The 16,545-nt window shown below is 38.8% G+C and overlaps 1 protein-coding gene across 1 annotated transcript in view; it reads left to right on the top strand.

The window, feature by feature from the left end:
* The window catches only part of Reln (reelin), a 445,708-nt gene that overhangs the window by 56,821 nt on the left and 372,342 nt on the right, over positions 1 to 16,545 (top strand). Inside the window, 1 exon segment of the mRNA XM_021253949.2 lies at positions 8,665 to 8,775. Within this exon segment, the coding sequence (XP_021109608.2) occupies positions 8,665 to 8,775 (111 nt within the window).

Raw genomic sequence — 16,545 nt, forward strand, 5'->3', positions numbered from 1 at the left:
CAGGCTTCCGTGAGGGATTTGTGGAAGGAGGACTGGGAGTGGGACACCATCGCCGTGCCCCAGCGATGGGTGGGCAGGAGGCTGGCTGACCCTCCTCGCGGTGCCCCCGCCACCTGTAGGAATAAATCGCCAAGGCGGGGCTGGACTCTATTCCTTATCGCAGGCTCTCCAGCTTGCGTTTGTTTCTCATCTAATTATTTAGCATCACCTTGCTCCGTTCCCTGTTATGGATTCATATCCTCCCCCAGTGAATCTTGCTTCTGTTTATATATGGCTTTCAAACATTAAGTCAGGCATTTCCATAATAACATTCCCAACTCAACAGAAGTGATACTTGTAATTAGGAGTAGTGTAGAGGTTTTCAGTGGAAGCTGTGATGGGTTTTTTTGATAGTCTCTGTTCGGTACCCAGGGCTAGCAGCACTTTAAGGGAGAATCAGTAGTTGACACCTAGTGATGAAATCTCACAGCAAATAAACTCACTCCATTTCATTTTCAGAGAAATACGTTTGTTCCCCAGGCTATTTACTCTGTTCTGTGTTCAGAAGGCAAATGAGTTTCTGTGCATAAGGCAAAATGTGGCAATGACTTTTTTTCTTAATATTAATAATGTTGGATTCTGCTGGTGTTTCTCATTCTTGAAATATATAAAAATTAAGGGATGAGAACTCTTTCCTATCAACGCATCATCACTAACACTTAAATAGTAATCTCAGCATGTCATTTTGAAAAAAAAGATGGAAACATCATTTTGAATATTATATATTTCTTTTCTGCACACATTAAGGGCCTTTTATATAAAGTAGTGATGGAATATGCTTGAACTGATCAAAATTTAATGGACCATAGAGCATTTGTAGGCCAGAAGCTTTAGGATGAAATGCAAACAGCATTAGATGTCTAAATTTAATTTCTTCCAGACTTTCATCTTGCAGTGATTTTCTGCAAGAATGGTATGAGGGTCTTTTGGGGAACATTTAATAGCAGTGATAATAGAAAATAACTGACTCTGTAATTAGTCATTTCAGGACAGAGGTGGTGCTCTGAACCACTGATAAGGATTGGATTATATCACCACATCACGTTTTCATTCTGCTGTCACAACCCCCCAATCCATATTCATAGCCTCCAGGTGCTGAATTCATTGCCAATTTAACACAGACATGGAAGAGATACGTAGAACCTCCTCAGCCTTTTGATCCCTTCTGATTTTTTATTTGAGGAAATGGCATGGAAATTTTAAGAATAATGGTGTAAGGTGTCAGAGACAAAAATTCTCAGGAGATTAATTTGGTATGTACATAAATATGTGTATGACTTCCACACAGAGACACTACTGTGGTGAAATGTAGAATTAAACCAAAATTTTGAAAAAAAATGATTTTGAAAAATGATTTTGAAAAATTGATTTTTGGGTGCTATAATAAAATAATATGTTATTTTTCATTTTTTGTTTTCTTTTCTGGGAAACCTTCATTTTTTCATAAATCTCTAGGGATAATATTGGTCTTTTTTCCTTTAGAAGAGAAGTTAGATTTCACAGTTTTAGTTTTACTTCACAAGTTTAAAAAAATTTTTGGACAGTATTTTAAGTTGTAACGTATGTTTCTCGGTGGTTGAATTCAACACAGTTTGAGCCCCTCCTTTGAGGCACATGATGAGGTATGTGGAGTGTGATCAGCTAACTGCTCCACAGATCCTTGGAGCTCTGAGGTCCCTGGGCTGGGGGTGGGGGGCGGGGGAGGCAGCTTTCCCCAGAGGTCAGAACAGGTTTCCTAAGGGAGCCTGCACATCAGTGATGCAGTGGGGTTTTAACAAAATGCCACAGGGAAGTCATCCTAGCTAGAACACCTTCCATAAAAGGCAAGCAGGGAGGGAAGTCAAAACATGTTCTGGTGTCACTGGATCAAGGGTTATTGTTCACCCAAATAGGGAATTTTGACTGGAGATATTAGTTATGGCCATGACCTGACCATCTTTGAAACTACAGTGAGATTAGAGTTTTAATCTGTAGGCAATAGAAAGCCAGAGATGTTTATTGGACAAAGAATGATGTACTTTGATAAAACATACTTACTTTTGGATCATAGGTAATACTTTCCGTGCTTTATTTCCCCCTAAAAGGTATCCATATGTTCAAAATCTATTTGCAATCTCTAATATTGATATTTTTCTCTCTAATGAAAGTAGGTAGTTCTATTTCCAACATTTTGAAGCAAACCTATGAAAGATATAAGTAAAAATTGACTCCAAAGGGCATGAAGTCCTGTGGGGAGCAATTTTACTCATTTTTCCATGTAAAGCTCTGAATAGAAATAGATCATGTGGTGGAATGTATTGCTTACGTAGGTCTTATTTGAAGTCATAAAAATACTACTTACATTAATGTTTGGTATCTGACATGGATAACTGGTGGGTCCTACCCTACTGTAGTAGGATGTTTAATTTGCATAAAGTACCTAAAATTAGTAGGATGTCAGGTAGAGTTTATAAATGTAAACTTATTTTTCAAGGAAGAATCTTTACAGATCTAAATGTCCTTTTGCTTTTCTATTTAATAAAACTGAAATTATAGCACTAGCACAGTTCTTGGGTCATAGCAGGTACTCAATTATGCCTATCTCTATGTGTGTTAGGTTTTCATTGCTATAATGAATAGCAGAGTCAGGCTAGTTTATAAAGAAAAAAGGTTTATTTATTTGTTTTATTTATTTACAGTCTTGGAGTTTCAAGGGCACAGCACTGGCATCATCTTAGTTCCAGTGGTGGCTTTCTTTCTGGCAGAGTCCTGAGGCAGCTCATGGCCTCAGATGACAAGAGACAGGTTGCCTTTATGTTTTTGCAAAGATAGTTCAGACATGAATATTTTTAAAGGAAGCATTAGTACCTTTGGAACATTTTAAACTGCTCATTTTGGAACTATCACATCCTGAATCAGAGTATCAGAAAATATCTCTAGTGGGAGTTAGGACTGTGTATTTTACATTCTATAAATGAGTTGTCTGCATCTACACACAAGCACACTTACGCAATTCACCTTATTCCGATTCCTATAAATCTTGTTTATATAAAATAGTACATAATAGCTCTGTATTCAATCAGCTTCATTAATGGGCCAAATATTTTGCTAACTTAAAGTTTTAAGTTTTCATTTTTGTTCAAATACATATTATAATAATTTGACATTCACAAATATGAGCTTCAATTTTTTTCTGCCATGAGCCATCTTCGTACTAAATGTAGCAAACTTTTCTTTTAATTTTTCCCTAAATCACTGTTTGGTTTTCAAGCACATTATTTCACTTGCTTGGATGGCAACAGGTTGTGGATGTAAATGATGAGATAAGAGTAGAGAAGTAAAATAGTGCTTGAAGTGCAAGTTCTGACAAGGTGAGAAGGAACAAGACCCCATCAGAGTTCACAGGAAGGGAAGAGGTGGTGCACCTGGGTTTTCAGGTGCAGCTTGATGGAAAGGAATCTGGGAGACAGGAGAGGGCCAGGTAGGGGGGTAGCCTCCAGTGAACACTGAAACCTAAAAGGGCAGCAACAGCTATGGGACTATAGCTGGAGTGGCCACCTTGCCGGGGACTGTTTCTTTCTGGTTTTATATTTTCTTTTTAAAACTTCTAGCAGACTAACCAGAGGCTGCAAGTAGAGATGAGTGGAAACATCTGAAGGGGAAAGAGGGGCAGGAGGAAAGGGCTCCCAACACAGAACCCCAGTGCCCGGGTGTGATCCCTCAGGTGCCCACGTGTGCCTTTCATGCGTGCTCCAGGCCGTCCCATGTGGGCCGCAGATGTCCTAACGTTTCCTACATGCTAACAGTCCAACTTGGGGCTGAGGTTTTTCAAATTCTTGGACCAATATCTTTGTGAATAAAGGGAGCTTGGTGAGCTGTCTTAAATCCTGTAAGTCAGGGCAACGTTTCGTCTTTATTCCAAAAAAGGTCTAGTTCACATGTGGATTATGCATTACATCTGTTTAAAGGAGAAAAAGGGATGGCTGGTTCCCTGCTGTCAACAGAGCAGCATTTTTCCAAAGGCCAATGCATTTTTTCCTCTGAAAAATACATTTGTAGCTCTAGCAAACAGAAATAGATTATGATCAATTTGTTTCAAACAAGAGAACTTTTCCTTCAGATGACTTATGCAAACAGCATATGAGCAAGTATATATACTGTACTTTTAAACCAGCCTGTTTTACAAATGTCTTCAGCTGATCCACAGTCAGCTTTTCTCTGTATTCGTGTGTCTTGCACTCTGGAAAACATTTTGCGTGTTTCAACAGCCAACTTTTTCTGTCTCCTTTCTTTCCATGTGGCCTTTCCAAGTGAGATTCATCTGCCATGTGGAGTCTAGGATTTGCAATACACTTCTTTTCTGGAAGCAAGTTAAAGATAAGATGACCGAATGCTGTTTTTATGTGATGTTATTTGTTAATAATTCACTAAATATTTATTCGACACTTACCAGTGTCATGAATTGTTCTAAACACTTGAACTACATCACTGAACAAAACACATCATCTGATGGAGATTACAATTTACAGAATGAGACTGAAAGTAAATATAGTAAACACAAATATTTTAAATGGACAGTACAGGGTGTTAGGTGGTATTGATTACTATAGAACAAAAGAGAGGACGCATAGAAGTCACGTGAAGGTGACCGGGAAAGTGAGGGCCGGGGGTAGGGGGCAGCCTGCAACTTTTAGTAATGCAGTCAAGACAGCCTTCATGAAGAGGGTGACATCTGAACTGAGGGTTGGAGGTGAGGGACTTGGCCCTTCAGTATCTGGATGACGGAAGCCCATGGCAGAGGAAATGGTTAGTGGAGAGGCCTGGCATGTCTGAGCCAGGAGGCTGGTGTGTGCATAGTGGAGCAAGATGGAAGGACAGAGAAGGAGAACAAAGAAGGAACAGAGGCAGCTGGTGTGCTGCTGGTGGGCCATTGTAGGATGTTGCTTTTAGCAAAGTAAGGAGCCACTGGGGAGTTGGAAGGAGAGGAATGGCATGATCAATCAGATGATGTCTTAGAGGAATCCCTCTGATCACACTGGAAATAGGCTGTAGAGATTTGAGAGTAGAGCCAGGAAGAGCAGATCGATGTCTGAAGAATAAGAAATGGAGAGATGATGCGTGACAAATGGCCAGATTTTGGATGCCATCCGAAGGCAGAGCCAGCAGGATTGACTGGTAGGCTGGATGCAGGGAGTGGGAGAAAGGCGATTCCAAAGCTGGCTCAGAGGTTTGGCCTGAGGAGTGGGAAGGGTATGGTCATCAGCTGAGTTTGGGAGAGCTGCCGGAGAAGCGGGCTTTGGGAAGGCAGGCATTGAATGTGGGCCATGTTGAGGCTGAGATGCCTCTTGCACAGCCAAGTGGGAATGCTGTGTGTCTGGGGTAGGGAATGAGCTCTGGACTGGAGATAGAAATTTGGGAGTAGTCCGCAAATTGATGGTATTTAAAGCCAAGAGACTCTCCGAGTCATAAGTGGTTTTTTTTTTAGTAATTCTAGTTTTATTCAGAGATATTCCATGTTTAGAAATGATTTCTCAAATACTTAAACATACCTAGCAGACTACATAATAGGTATTCACATCCCCGCTAGGAGAAGAACCAATTAGAGGGAAAAGCTTGTCTGATTTGACATAGCAAATTAATACCCATACTGAGAGTAAAACCGGCCCCTTACTTCTGGCTGTCTTCACTACACCTTGCTGCTGTAGCACCCAAGAATCTGTGTAAGGAAAAGAAGGGCCTGAAACGGGCATCTTGATGTGTAGATCCGTGTATCCTCTGGGGCAGGTGAGGCAGTGTGTGGCAGGTGAGAGGGACAGCTTGCATGAATATCTCAGGATCACAGGACTCTGCCACTCAAGACCCAAGAGTCACAGGCTGTCCAGCACCGCCCTAAAAGCACATTCCTAGGGGTGCACCACTAGATGGTACCAGCTCTGAGGACTCTGAATTGATCAGTTGCCATGGTGGACATGGCAGGGGTTTTGTTTGGCTGAGTAGGCATATCCTTCTGAGACCAGAGCTGGATTTCTAAGGGCAGTAGAAGACAGACCACCACCCATGACCCTTCTCATTCTTAGCCTTTTTCCAGGAATATTTAGCTTCTGTTTTAAATAAACACTGAGCAGATATTTAAGGACCACCTTTGGGAAGGGAGGGGGAATTTAGTTAGTAACATGCTGAGGATGTTCCCTTGGCTTGGGCCCCCAGAGGTCACAGCTAAACTTGGCAGGGATCGTGGTCAGAGGTGGGCTCATGTGAGGGATGGCAGATGAAATCTTAGTAGCAGGACTCAGACAAGCCAGCAATGGGGTGTGCCTAGGCCTCTGGCCAGGTAAATACCAAGACCTCTGTACCAAATTCCTGTTCTCAGGGAGGGAAAGGCAAGGTAGGACTTTGGGGTCTGAGAGAGGACAGGGAGAGGGAACTCATTTCAGTCGATTATTACTGCGCATGTGACATTGTATTCAAGAGATGGACATGTTGATAGATATATAATACATATATTTGCTTTTGATCCTGGCTGTAAACTTGATAGCATTATCACTCCCTTCTATATGTGAGGACTCTAAGACCCCAGCAGTATACTCATCAGAGGGGGTGATAGGGGAGACTCAAATTCAGCTTGACCTCTTTCCCACATCTGTAAAACCCTTACATTGTTTGGGTTGGCTGTAGGAACTAGAGCAGAAGCATAGAGGAATAGAGGGGGTCCACAGGGGTCGGCACCTGTGCAGTAGAGTAGTGTGGCTGGGGCTGGGCTGGGCAGAGTGCTGTGCAGGGAGGGAGTTGTAAAACCAGGGCCCCACGAGTCCACAGGGGGCAGGGGTGTTCAGTGTGACTTGCTGCAAAGAGCCAGCTGAGACCCCGTGTTAGAGTGAGTCAGTAAGGAAGAGGGAGTAATGTAATTCTGAGCCCCAGTAGTGAGGGAGGCACAGAAGCCAGCCAAGCCCTTTCTAGTCTTGGTTAAGATGAACTCAGTGACTCAAAGGAGGGAAGCATTCGAAGAACCAGTTGTGGGAATCTGGTGTAAGCAAAATCGGGTAGAGGGACTGATGATCAGGCTACTGTTCTGCAGGTGGGGATATCTATATAGATGAAGCACGTGCTGGAGGACACCTGGCCATCATCAGGGTTTTGTCTGCCATGTTCAGGGATCATCTCCCAGCAGGCTTTGCGTCACTTTCTCTCTAAGGGTAGTGATGTCCACTCCTGAGGCTTTTGCTTTCCTTTTCTTTAAATACTCTTCATGTACTTGAATGAACCAGAAGACTTTGGAACAAGCGTTGGGTCATGGCCACTTTGCCACTTTTAGATTTGAGGAAAGCAAAGGAAAAAGGAGAAAATAAAAGAAGACGACTCAAGTAAAGAGAACTAAAAGGATTTAGATAATATCAGATTTTTTCTGGGTGAGATTTTTAATTGTTCTCTGCTGTAAATTCTTCCTTTGACTTCCTTTATGGATTTGCTTTGATACCTAAATGAGATAACATATGAGAACTACCGAGGTCACAGCCTAGCTGAATGTTTTACATGCACTCTCCATGCTAGTTCTCAAAAATATCTGCTATTATTTCTTATTAGAAGGTGGAAAGGTGATGTATTGCAACATCCAGTGCCACTGAGGGGATAGCGCGACGTCAGGCTATGCTGTTGGTATCTGTGTCTTGTTTTATGCTTTATGATATGGATGTTTCAGACCAGTCACCTCTACACACTGGATGAATGGAGTTTATTTCAGGCATTCTCATCCAAGTTAATGCAACTCTGGCCATTCTCCTTATTGTCACTAAGCGTGATGACAGCCTTGTTCTGTGCACTCCCAAAGTAATGCCATTACCTTCCCCCGCTGCTTCCTATAAATGGCATCATTTTGATCTTATTGAAGCCATGCAGGAGAAAATGTTACCATGTCAAGCAAGAAATTATGTTCTGTCTTTAGGGCAGTGAGCAAGTCAAAATTTTAAGAAGCCAAATGCAAGTAGCAAACAGATAGGTTTAATCTGACCCTTTTCTTCCCAGGAACATCTCGATTTTTTGGTTATGAAACCACTCGGACCCCTCTGGTAGACTTTGTTCTGAAATGTAAAGCACACAGTGTCTTGCTTTCTTCTTCACAAGAGGAGAGGGCTGACTGTCTTCATGCAAATTAGTGAGCTTTTGTTGAAAAACTTCATACGTTTCTAGAAACGTAGACTCACAATAAGAAATGCAGCGCATGTTACTTTCTTCTTTTGGCCTGTGTAAGATTGTTTCCCACAATATGAAATACTTTGGTTTTTTAAAAGAAGTGTTTCATTATAATGCCAAAACTTCAGCAAAGCCTAGGACTTGGTGGTAGTTAAGGTGTGGGAGCATCTATTCAATCCTGCGTTATTTTCAGAATTTTTTCATAGCCACAAAATTTGTAAATGAATGCAAAAAGGTAAAACTAATGTACTAAATTTAGGACCAGCAATGAATACACATCAAGTTCTGAGCTTCATTTTGCTCCTTGAAACTTCAGTATCTATCTCTATATAAACTATCTCTATAAAAATAATTTGTTAATAATGAGCAAAGATTGTTTTGATGGTGTGTAACACTTCAGAAATCTATCTCATTATTCTATTAATAGGGGTTTCTTTTTTCCCTCTTGCTGTATTGCAGTGACAATTTCAACAAGCACCTTCTTTGATGGCTTGCTGGTGACAGGGCTGTACACCTCTACCAGTGTTCAGGCTTCACGGAGCATCGGCGGTTCCAATGCCTTTGGATTTGGTAAGCTATCCTGACCAAAGAAGCCAGTGACTGTGTATAGTTTACAAAGTTACAAGTCTTCTCATCTTTTATTTCGGAAATGTCTGTTTAAAAGGTATTAGGCATTCATTATTTAAAAGAAGTGATTTTTGTGTGTGTGTTTGCTTGAAGTTGGGTGAGTTGAAATAAGTCTTGTAAATGTGCAGCCAGATATGAGCTTGGTGCTCATCTTTCCATCCCTCCCTCCATCTACTGACTGTTGCACTTGGTCCTGTAGAGTTCATGTGAATCTCTGAGTCTTGTCACTTGCATTGCTGAAATTCACTCTGATACTCATGCAATCTTTCAGTGACCTGTTCTCATAGATAGTTATTAAAATCTGGTGGAAATCGGAGAGTATCATGTTAAGTTTGGCAAGTAAGCATTGCATGAAGTAGAACCAGTAGAATAATTGAATTCTGTACTTAAAAAATATTTTAAATGTTTATATGGAGTCTTTTTCCTTAAATCAGAGACTGTCAGATCACTTTTGTAGCAAGGCAGAAGTCTACCTGATGACCATTAATCCCAGAGGATTCTCAGTTAGGAAATCTCTCTTTTATCCATAGTGCTGTAAACAAGCGAAGCTGGGATTAAGCAGACATCAAAAATACAAATTTAATATATCGGTTTATGTAAGATTGAAACCACTGACCTTACTCTAAAATTGAAAAATTACGCAGGACTTCCTCCATTGAGGCATCATCTAGGGAAGCTGTGTGTTCCATGTTTAAGTTTTTTCTGTGGTACTCATTGAATAAATAATTTTTACCGACTTTCGATACATGGAAGGGCACCTGCTCTGTGTTGGGTACCTGCAGTTGCTCCTCTCAGGTAACTCCCTATCTGATGTCAGAGCAATAATGTCCATGCTGTGTGACCACCCTGCTGGCCCAAGATGAGGCCTACAATCTCAGAGTTTAAAGGGAGCTGGAAGTCATTTCATCATCATGTTCAGTTATTTGACATTAAGAATTTGCTCTTTTTTAAAGATCCCAGCTAAGATTTTGTAATCTGTTATTGATGAATTGTAAACCCCAAGGAGGGGTTCCTCTTAGGTCTAAATATTCTGCTTAGCCTATTTTTTTTGTGCTCTGTGAAGATGCAGGGTCAGGTTATAATCATATGTATAATGTAGGCATGTAAATGTGTTTCAAACTACCAATTTTATTAAAGCAGGACCTGTATGTAGGATTGCCAGATGTAGCTAGTAAGAATATGAGACTCCTGGTTAAATGTGAATTTTAGGTAAATAATTTTTTTCTTTAGTATTAGTTAGTGGTATTTATACTCCTGGGCTCTGCCCTAGCCCAGTTACATCAAAACCCTTGGGGGAGGGCTTGGGCATGGGTCCCTTTTCAAGCTTCCCAGGTGATTCTCATGTTGAACCAGGGTTGAGAACCACTACACTGGATCCAGTCCACAAGCATCAGCTTCATTTGGAACCTTGAAACTGCAGAGTTCAGGATTACTCCAGAAGAGTTAGAAACCCTGAGGCTGGGACCCAGTGATCATTTTTCAATAAACACTCAAGGTGATTTTAGTGCATGCTGAAGTGTGAGAGCCACTGGTCTAGAGGAAAGACATATAATGGTTAAAAATGACCATACAGAGCCAGGGATTTAGCTCAGTGGTTTCGCCGCCTGCCTTGCAAGTGAAAAGTCCCGAGTTCGATCCCTGGTACCAAAAAAAAAAAAAAAAAGACCATACAAATGTATAGTGGCAAACCTTGTTAGAGGCCAGCCAAGAAGCACTCTGAATGCTGGGAAAGGCCCCATGCCAGAGAACCTAGATTTTGAACTGGATTCTGAAGAAGGAACGTTATTCAGGTAAAGGTTTGTGGATGGTGGGACACAACATACCCAAAACGGGAGCAGCAGGTGCAAAGACCTCTGGGTAGGAAGAGGCTGTCTGTGTTCTAGGAAATGAACCACAACCTCAGAGAGGCTGGGCCTGGGATCTAGAGGGAAGGTGATAAGGCTGAGCAGGAGACCAGACCAGACCATCTAGGCCAGTATAAATTTGGAGTCTTTATCCTTAGGGAAGGGAAAACATTGAGAGTTTTAGGCTGGGGAACAATTTGACCAGCTTTTAATTTTAAAGAGATCACCCTGGAGTAGTGGAGTATGGAGAACAAATGGTAGAGCCTAGGAGACAGTCCTGGAGTTAAGGATGCTGATGTGACAGGGCATGAAAAAAGTCAGGCACCGGCTGGCATGAGCGACAAGGAGGAGTTGGCTGTAAAAGGCTATGAGCTGAGGCTGTGGAGCCATGTGGACCTGCCTAGAGAGCCAGCCCTCCCCTGGTTAGATGTCAGCCTCAGCTATGCAGCCTAACGTCCCTAAGCTTATTTTCTTCCTCTATGAGATGGTCCTGAGAATGGAACATGCTTCAGATGTTGGATAAGTCTGAGAATTAACGGAGGTGATTTACATAAAGCCAGAAGCACATAGGAAATACTTTAAATAGCTAACTTTTTCAAAATGATAGGTCTTGGTGACTGAAACAGGCAATTTCCTTAGTCTAGGACTTGTATACACTTCCTGTAGGGTGCAAAAATGAAAGGATACTGTAACTAATCTGGGATGTGGTTCCAGAGCACTTAGCTGAATTAAATGACTATTTTTTTAAGTTCTTTAAATTTAATAAATTCTTTTCCATTAAGTTTATTGGTACATTTTAGGTATGAAATACAGTTCCATTCATCATTGGGACATTGTACCTTTTACATGAGCATCTTGGTTCTTAATTTTTCCCCTTCCCCTGCTCTCCCTTCACGCCCTCCACCCTTCTCTATTTGCAAAGATTTTGTTTCCAATTTTTTTCCTTTTCTCATAGTTTTTCTTTTCCCTTTTTTCCTTTCCCCTGCTCCTCCCACTTCCCCTACTCCATTAGACCTTTTCTTCCTATTACAAAATATCAGTTATACATTTTTAAAATTACAGTATCAAGATCTAGGAGACATTACCACAGATTTTACAGAATTTAAAAGGATATAGAAAGCATATTTCAAAAATCTTTTTTTTGAAATAAGTTTGGTAACTTCTAAGAAGTACCTTGGAAGACAAATTAATGAAACTGACTCTGGGAAAAATATAAAATTTGAATACCATCTATTAAAGAAAGTATATTCCTAGCCTGAAAACCTACCTATATGACAACAGCAGGCTCATATACATTTTTCCTCCATTAAGTTTATTGGTCCATTTTAGGTATAAAATACAGTTACATTCATCATTGGGATCTTGTACCATTACATGAGCATCTTGGTTCTTATTTTTTCCCCTTCCCCTGCCCACCCTTCCCTATTTGCAAAGACTTTCTTTCCATTTTTTTCCTTTTCTCGTATTTTTTCTTTTCCCTTCTTTCCTTTCCCCTACCCCTCCCACTTCCCCTGCTCCTTTAGACCTTTTCTTCCTATTTCACAATATCAATTATACATTTTTAAAATTAAAATATCAAGACCTAGGAGACATTACCACAGATTTTACAGAACTTTAAAAGGATATAGAAAGCATATTTCAAAAATCTGTTTTGAAATAAATTTGACAACTTCTAAGAAGTACCTTGGAAGACAAATTAATGAAACTAACTCTGGAGGAAATATAAAATTTGAATAGCATCTATTTAAGAAAATATATTCCTAGCTTGAAAACCTACCTATATGACAACAACAGGCTCATATACATTTTAACTGATAAATTATATCAAACATTTAAAGCAGAAAAAAAAGGAACACTTCTCCCCTCATTTTAGGAAATCAACATTGTGCTAATCCTAAAACTGGATAAAGATAATAGAAGAAAAAAGTATGAACATAGATAGAAATTTGTTTAACAAAACAAACTCTTAGAAGTCAGATCTGGCAGTATGTAGAAAGTGGTTTTATTATAGGGATGGCAGTGTTGGTTCAGCATTGGAAGATCCACCCCCAAAAGACATCATTTTAACAGAGGAAAGGAAAAAGCCATATGATCCTGTCACTAGTTGGAGAAAAAGTATTGGACTCAATTCTCCAGCTGTTCAGGGTAAAATCTATCAGGAGACTAGAAATAGAACAGAAGCTTCTCAACAGATTAAAAACATGTACTCCATACTTCCAGTGAGAACGCCTTATATGAATGGAGAAGATACAATGCTTTTTCCTTAAGGTGGGGAACAAGGGCAGATATGCCTACTCTTCATCTGTCCATTAAACTTTGAAATATAAGCCCAAACCAAAATAGTCTGGCAATAAAATGACACAATTAGGATAAGATGGCAAGGCAGAAGCAAAAATCTTAATATGTAGATGAAATGATCATCTACAGAGAAAATACTAAGAAATCTCTAGGAGCCCCTAGAACTTGTATTTGAACTTAGCAGGATTAGAAAACACAAGGTATATATAAAAATTCAGGTCTGTGTATACTTGCTATAAATGAAGAATTGGATATTGAAATTTAAAAGTTATGTAGGAGTACAAAGGACCTAGAAAAGTAAAAAGAAAAAGGGAAAAAATAAACAGTGCTGGAAGACATTTAGTACCTAATTTTAAGACTTCTTCTAAAGCTACAGTAATCAAGGCAGTGTTGGCATAAGGAAAGACATATAGATCATTGGAATGAAACAGAGAATCTAGAAATAGAACCACACATATATGGTCCACTGAGTTTTGAAAAATTATTTAACATTAACATTTTATAGAACATAGACTCAATTCAAGAGCCAAGGAAAAGATAGTGTTTTCAGCAAACAGCACTAGAACACCTGGTATCCGTTTATAAAAAATTAACCTCAATCCTTTATTTCCATTCCTAAAAATAACTTGAAGGGATCTATGAACCTAAATATGAAAGCCTAAAAGTATAAAACTTTAAGAAGAAATTATAAGGGAAAATGTTTATGAATTTAGGGTAGGCAAGAACTACCTAGGATACAAAAAACATGATGCATTAAATAACTACTGTCGATTTGAGGGCATTAGTAAGGAAATGATCATGAAGATCATTTATAAGTGCATTGTAAACATATTTTGACAGAACACATAAGATACACAGAGTATTACCTCCAACGTTAGCCAGCAAGACAAAAAAAAAATTAAGAATGAAATTTTCAGAGTTTAAGAGAGCCAGCTTTAAGATATTTTTTGTGGTGAGTTTGAAAGCTATAAGAAGATTGTTTATATTTGAATTAGAATGTATTCTGATTATCTAGCTCAGAATTGTGTTTAACCTTTCAATCACTATGAACCCAGTATCACCAGTTTGATGGTTCAAAGAGGTTTCTGAACATAATTAGAACCCATGGATGATAGTTTCACTTCCATAACTAAATATTCAGACCCTTGCCATTTTTATAGGGTATGATATATGATAGATAGATGAGATCTCTTTTTAAGTTCTAGTAATATCCAAATATTTTACATATATTTATGTGATAGTGGTGCGTAACTTTAAAAATAAAATTTAAGGGCCGGGGATTTAACTCAGTGGTTCAGCCGCCTGCTGTGCAAGCACAAGGATCCGAGTTCGATCTCTGGTACAAAAAAAAAAAAATTTAATACCGTGCTGAATTATTGTTAACAGTTAAACCTCATAATTATTTTTTTCAGTACTGGAGATTGAACCAAGGACTCTCACTGTGACTGCTTTACTACTGAACCCTTTCAGTTTTTGAGACAGGGTTGACCTAATTTTCCCAGGCTGGCCTCAAACTCGAAGTCTTCCTGTCTCAGATTCCTAGTGGCTGGGATTATAGGTGTGCACCCCTGCATCCTGCATAAACAATGTTTTGAATGTAAAGTAGGAGGCATGCTATCTTTTTAGATAAAAGGGTCACTTTTAAGGAAAAAGATCACAATTTTGAAGTATCTGATTTAGATTTACCATGTTATTTACAATTTAAAAACAATATGAAAAAAATTTCATTAGGTAGGTAGAAGGTAGAAGAGGTAAAGGAAATTTACTGAAGATAGAATTGAAAAGAATTGCTACTTTTTGGTACGTTAGCAGTTATGGTCAAATCTAGCTGAGGTATGTGGTATTCTTTGATACAGAACAAAGGAGTTATTGAATGAATGATCTATCATTAATCTCTGACTGTTCTGATGGAATGTTAAGCAACAGGGTTTGCTTGGCATTTTCCCAACACATCATAGGATTAGTGTGGGATATATTGAACTAGCTGTGACAAATAAGGCAAAGGAAAACTTACAGTTGAGTCTAAATAGGTACTTCTGAAAGTTTTTTCTACTTGGCATTAATTTTACTTGTATTAATTTCAGTAAACGTTTACCCACTCCTCTTTGAATATAAAAAGTGTGAATGATCAGCCAAGATAAGCCATAATTGTTCTTAAGATATTGTGGTAGCAATGTAATTCCACTAACATAACTACAGCTTGTTGTGCAAAACCAGAATTCTTTAAATAAAATGTATGCCTCACTGACCAAAAATAGACAAATGCCTAATAGCCAGAAATACATTAAGACAATAGCTATACAAAAGATGACAGTACAGCCAGCAGTGCCTGACTCGAAATACCTCATTTTGCTTGTCAGCGTAAGAAAACATGCTACCCGGGAAAGTGTGATGGTTAATTATGGATAACTCTTTGTGCATCCCAGGGAAAAAAAATGCTTCCCTCTTGTCTTTGGCTTTGAATTCCAGCTCAATCATGTAAATCTTCAAGGCTTATTGTAGTCTCTCAATAAAGGGCTATTTGAATATCCTTTCATACAAAATTGTTCCTTTTCCAAGGCTGAAATTAATTTTACTTAACATTTAATATTCTGGCTATACACGCTGGAGACTTCACTCGGTTTTTGATATTCTGGCTCTGAGCCTGAAATTTAGGTTTGCAGTTCTGAGGAGTAGCTGCCACACTTCAGATTGTTAAACCCTGTGTAAATTAAACTTTTGTGCTTTGTACTTCCTAATTTTTCTCAGCTAATTCATCAGCCATTTTACCAGTTTTTCCTTTAAACCTTTCTAATTTCCTTTGTCTTTCACTTCTTTTTTCTGTACTACTTAGACATACTAGACCCAATCATTTAAGTTACATAACTCTTAAAATGGCAAGATTTGATGAAATCCAAGTTTAGGGAGAAATATCAGGTGAACAAACCCAGACTATTTTTCTTTTTTAATTTTTTTCTGTTAAATACTCAATGAGTCATACATGTTAATAGATATTAAGCAATGTAATGTAACATGAAAATTAGTATTCCCAACATTATCTTTAAGGAATAGTATTAAAGTTTTTAATCTAATGATCTGATTTTTCAATATGATTTGGCACTAATTTTAAGTAAATAGGTATAGTTACAAAACAAATTATTTAAATGTTTTAAGAAAGAGTTTGATTTTTAGTAACTCTTAATATTGGTCAGTGACTAATAAAAATGTTTACTTCACCAGTAGATTTAGATAGCACATTAATGTTTCTTTGCCAGGATGCAAGTTTTTGTTACTATGTTATCTTATTGTCAATAAAAATAAAAATACAGGGTCAGTATAAACTAAATTTGGTTACCCTTTACATTAAGACTAAGTAGAACCTGTTTTAACTTTGGTAATTACAACCAGGACCCCCTACTCCCCTGAGTGTTAGCTACGGTTCAGTCTTAGATGTTCTACTCGACTATGAGGCTCACATGTTTTGAATGTATATGCACATGTTTAGGGCTTAATATCTGCCAAACTTGGGCGGTCACTAGCAACTTTATTAAATAGGGTCCTATCTAGTAGTTGCATTTATTTACTAGTTTAA

The sequence above is a fragment of the Heterocephalus glaber genome, unplaced genomic scaffold, assembly GCF_053883595.1.
Source record: "Heterocephalus glaber isolate CG9 unplaced genomic scaffold, H.glaber_assembly_v1.0 deba00000676, whole genome shotgun sequence".
NCBI lineage: Eukaryota > Metazoa > Chordata > Mammalia > Rodentia > Bathyergidae > Heterocephalus > Heterocephalus glaber.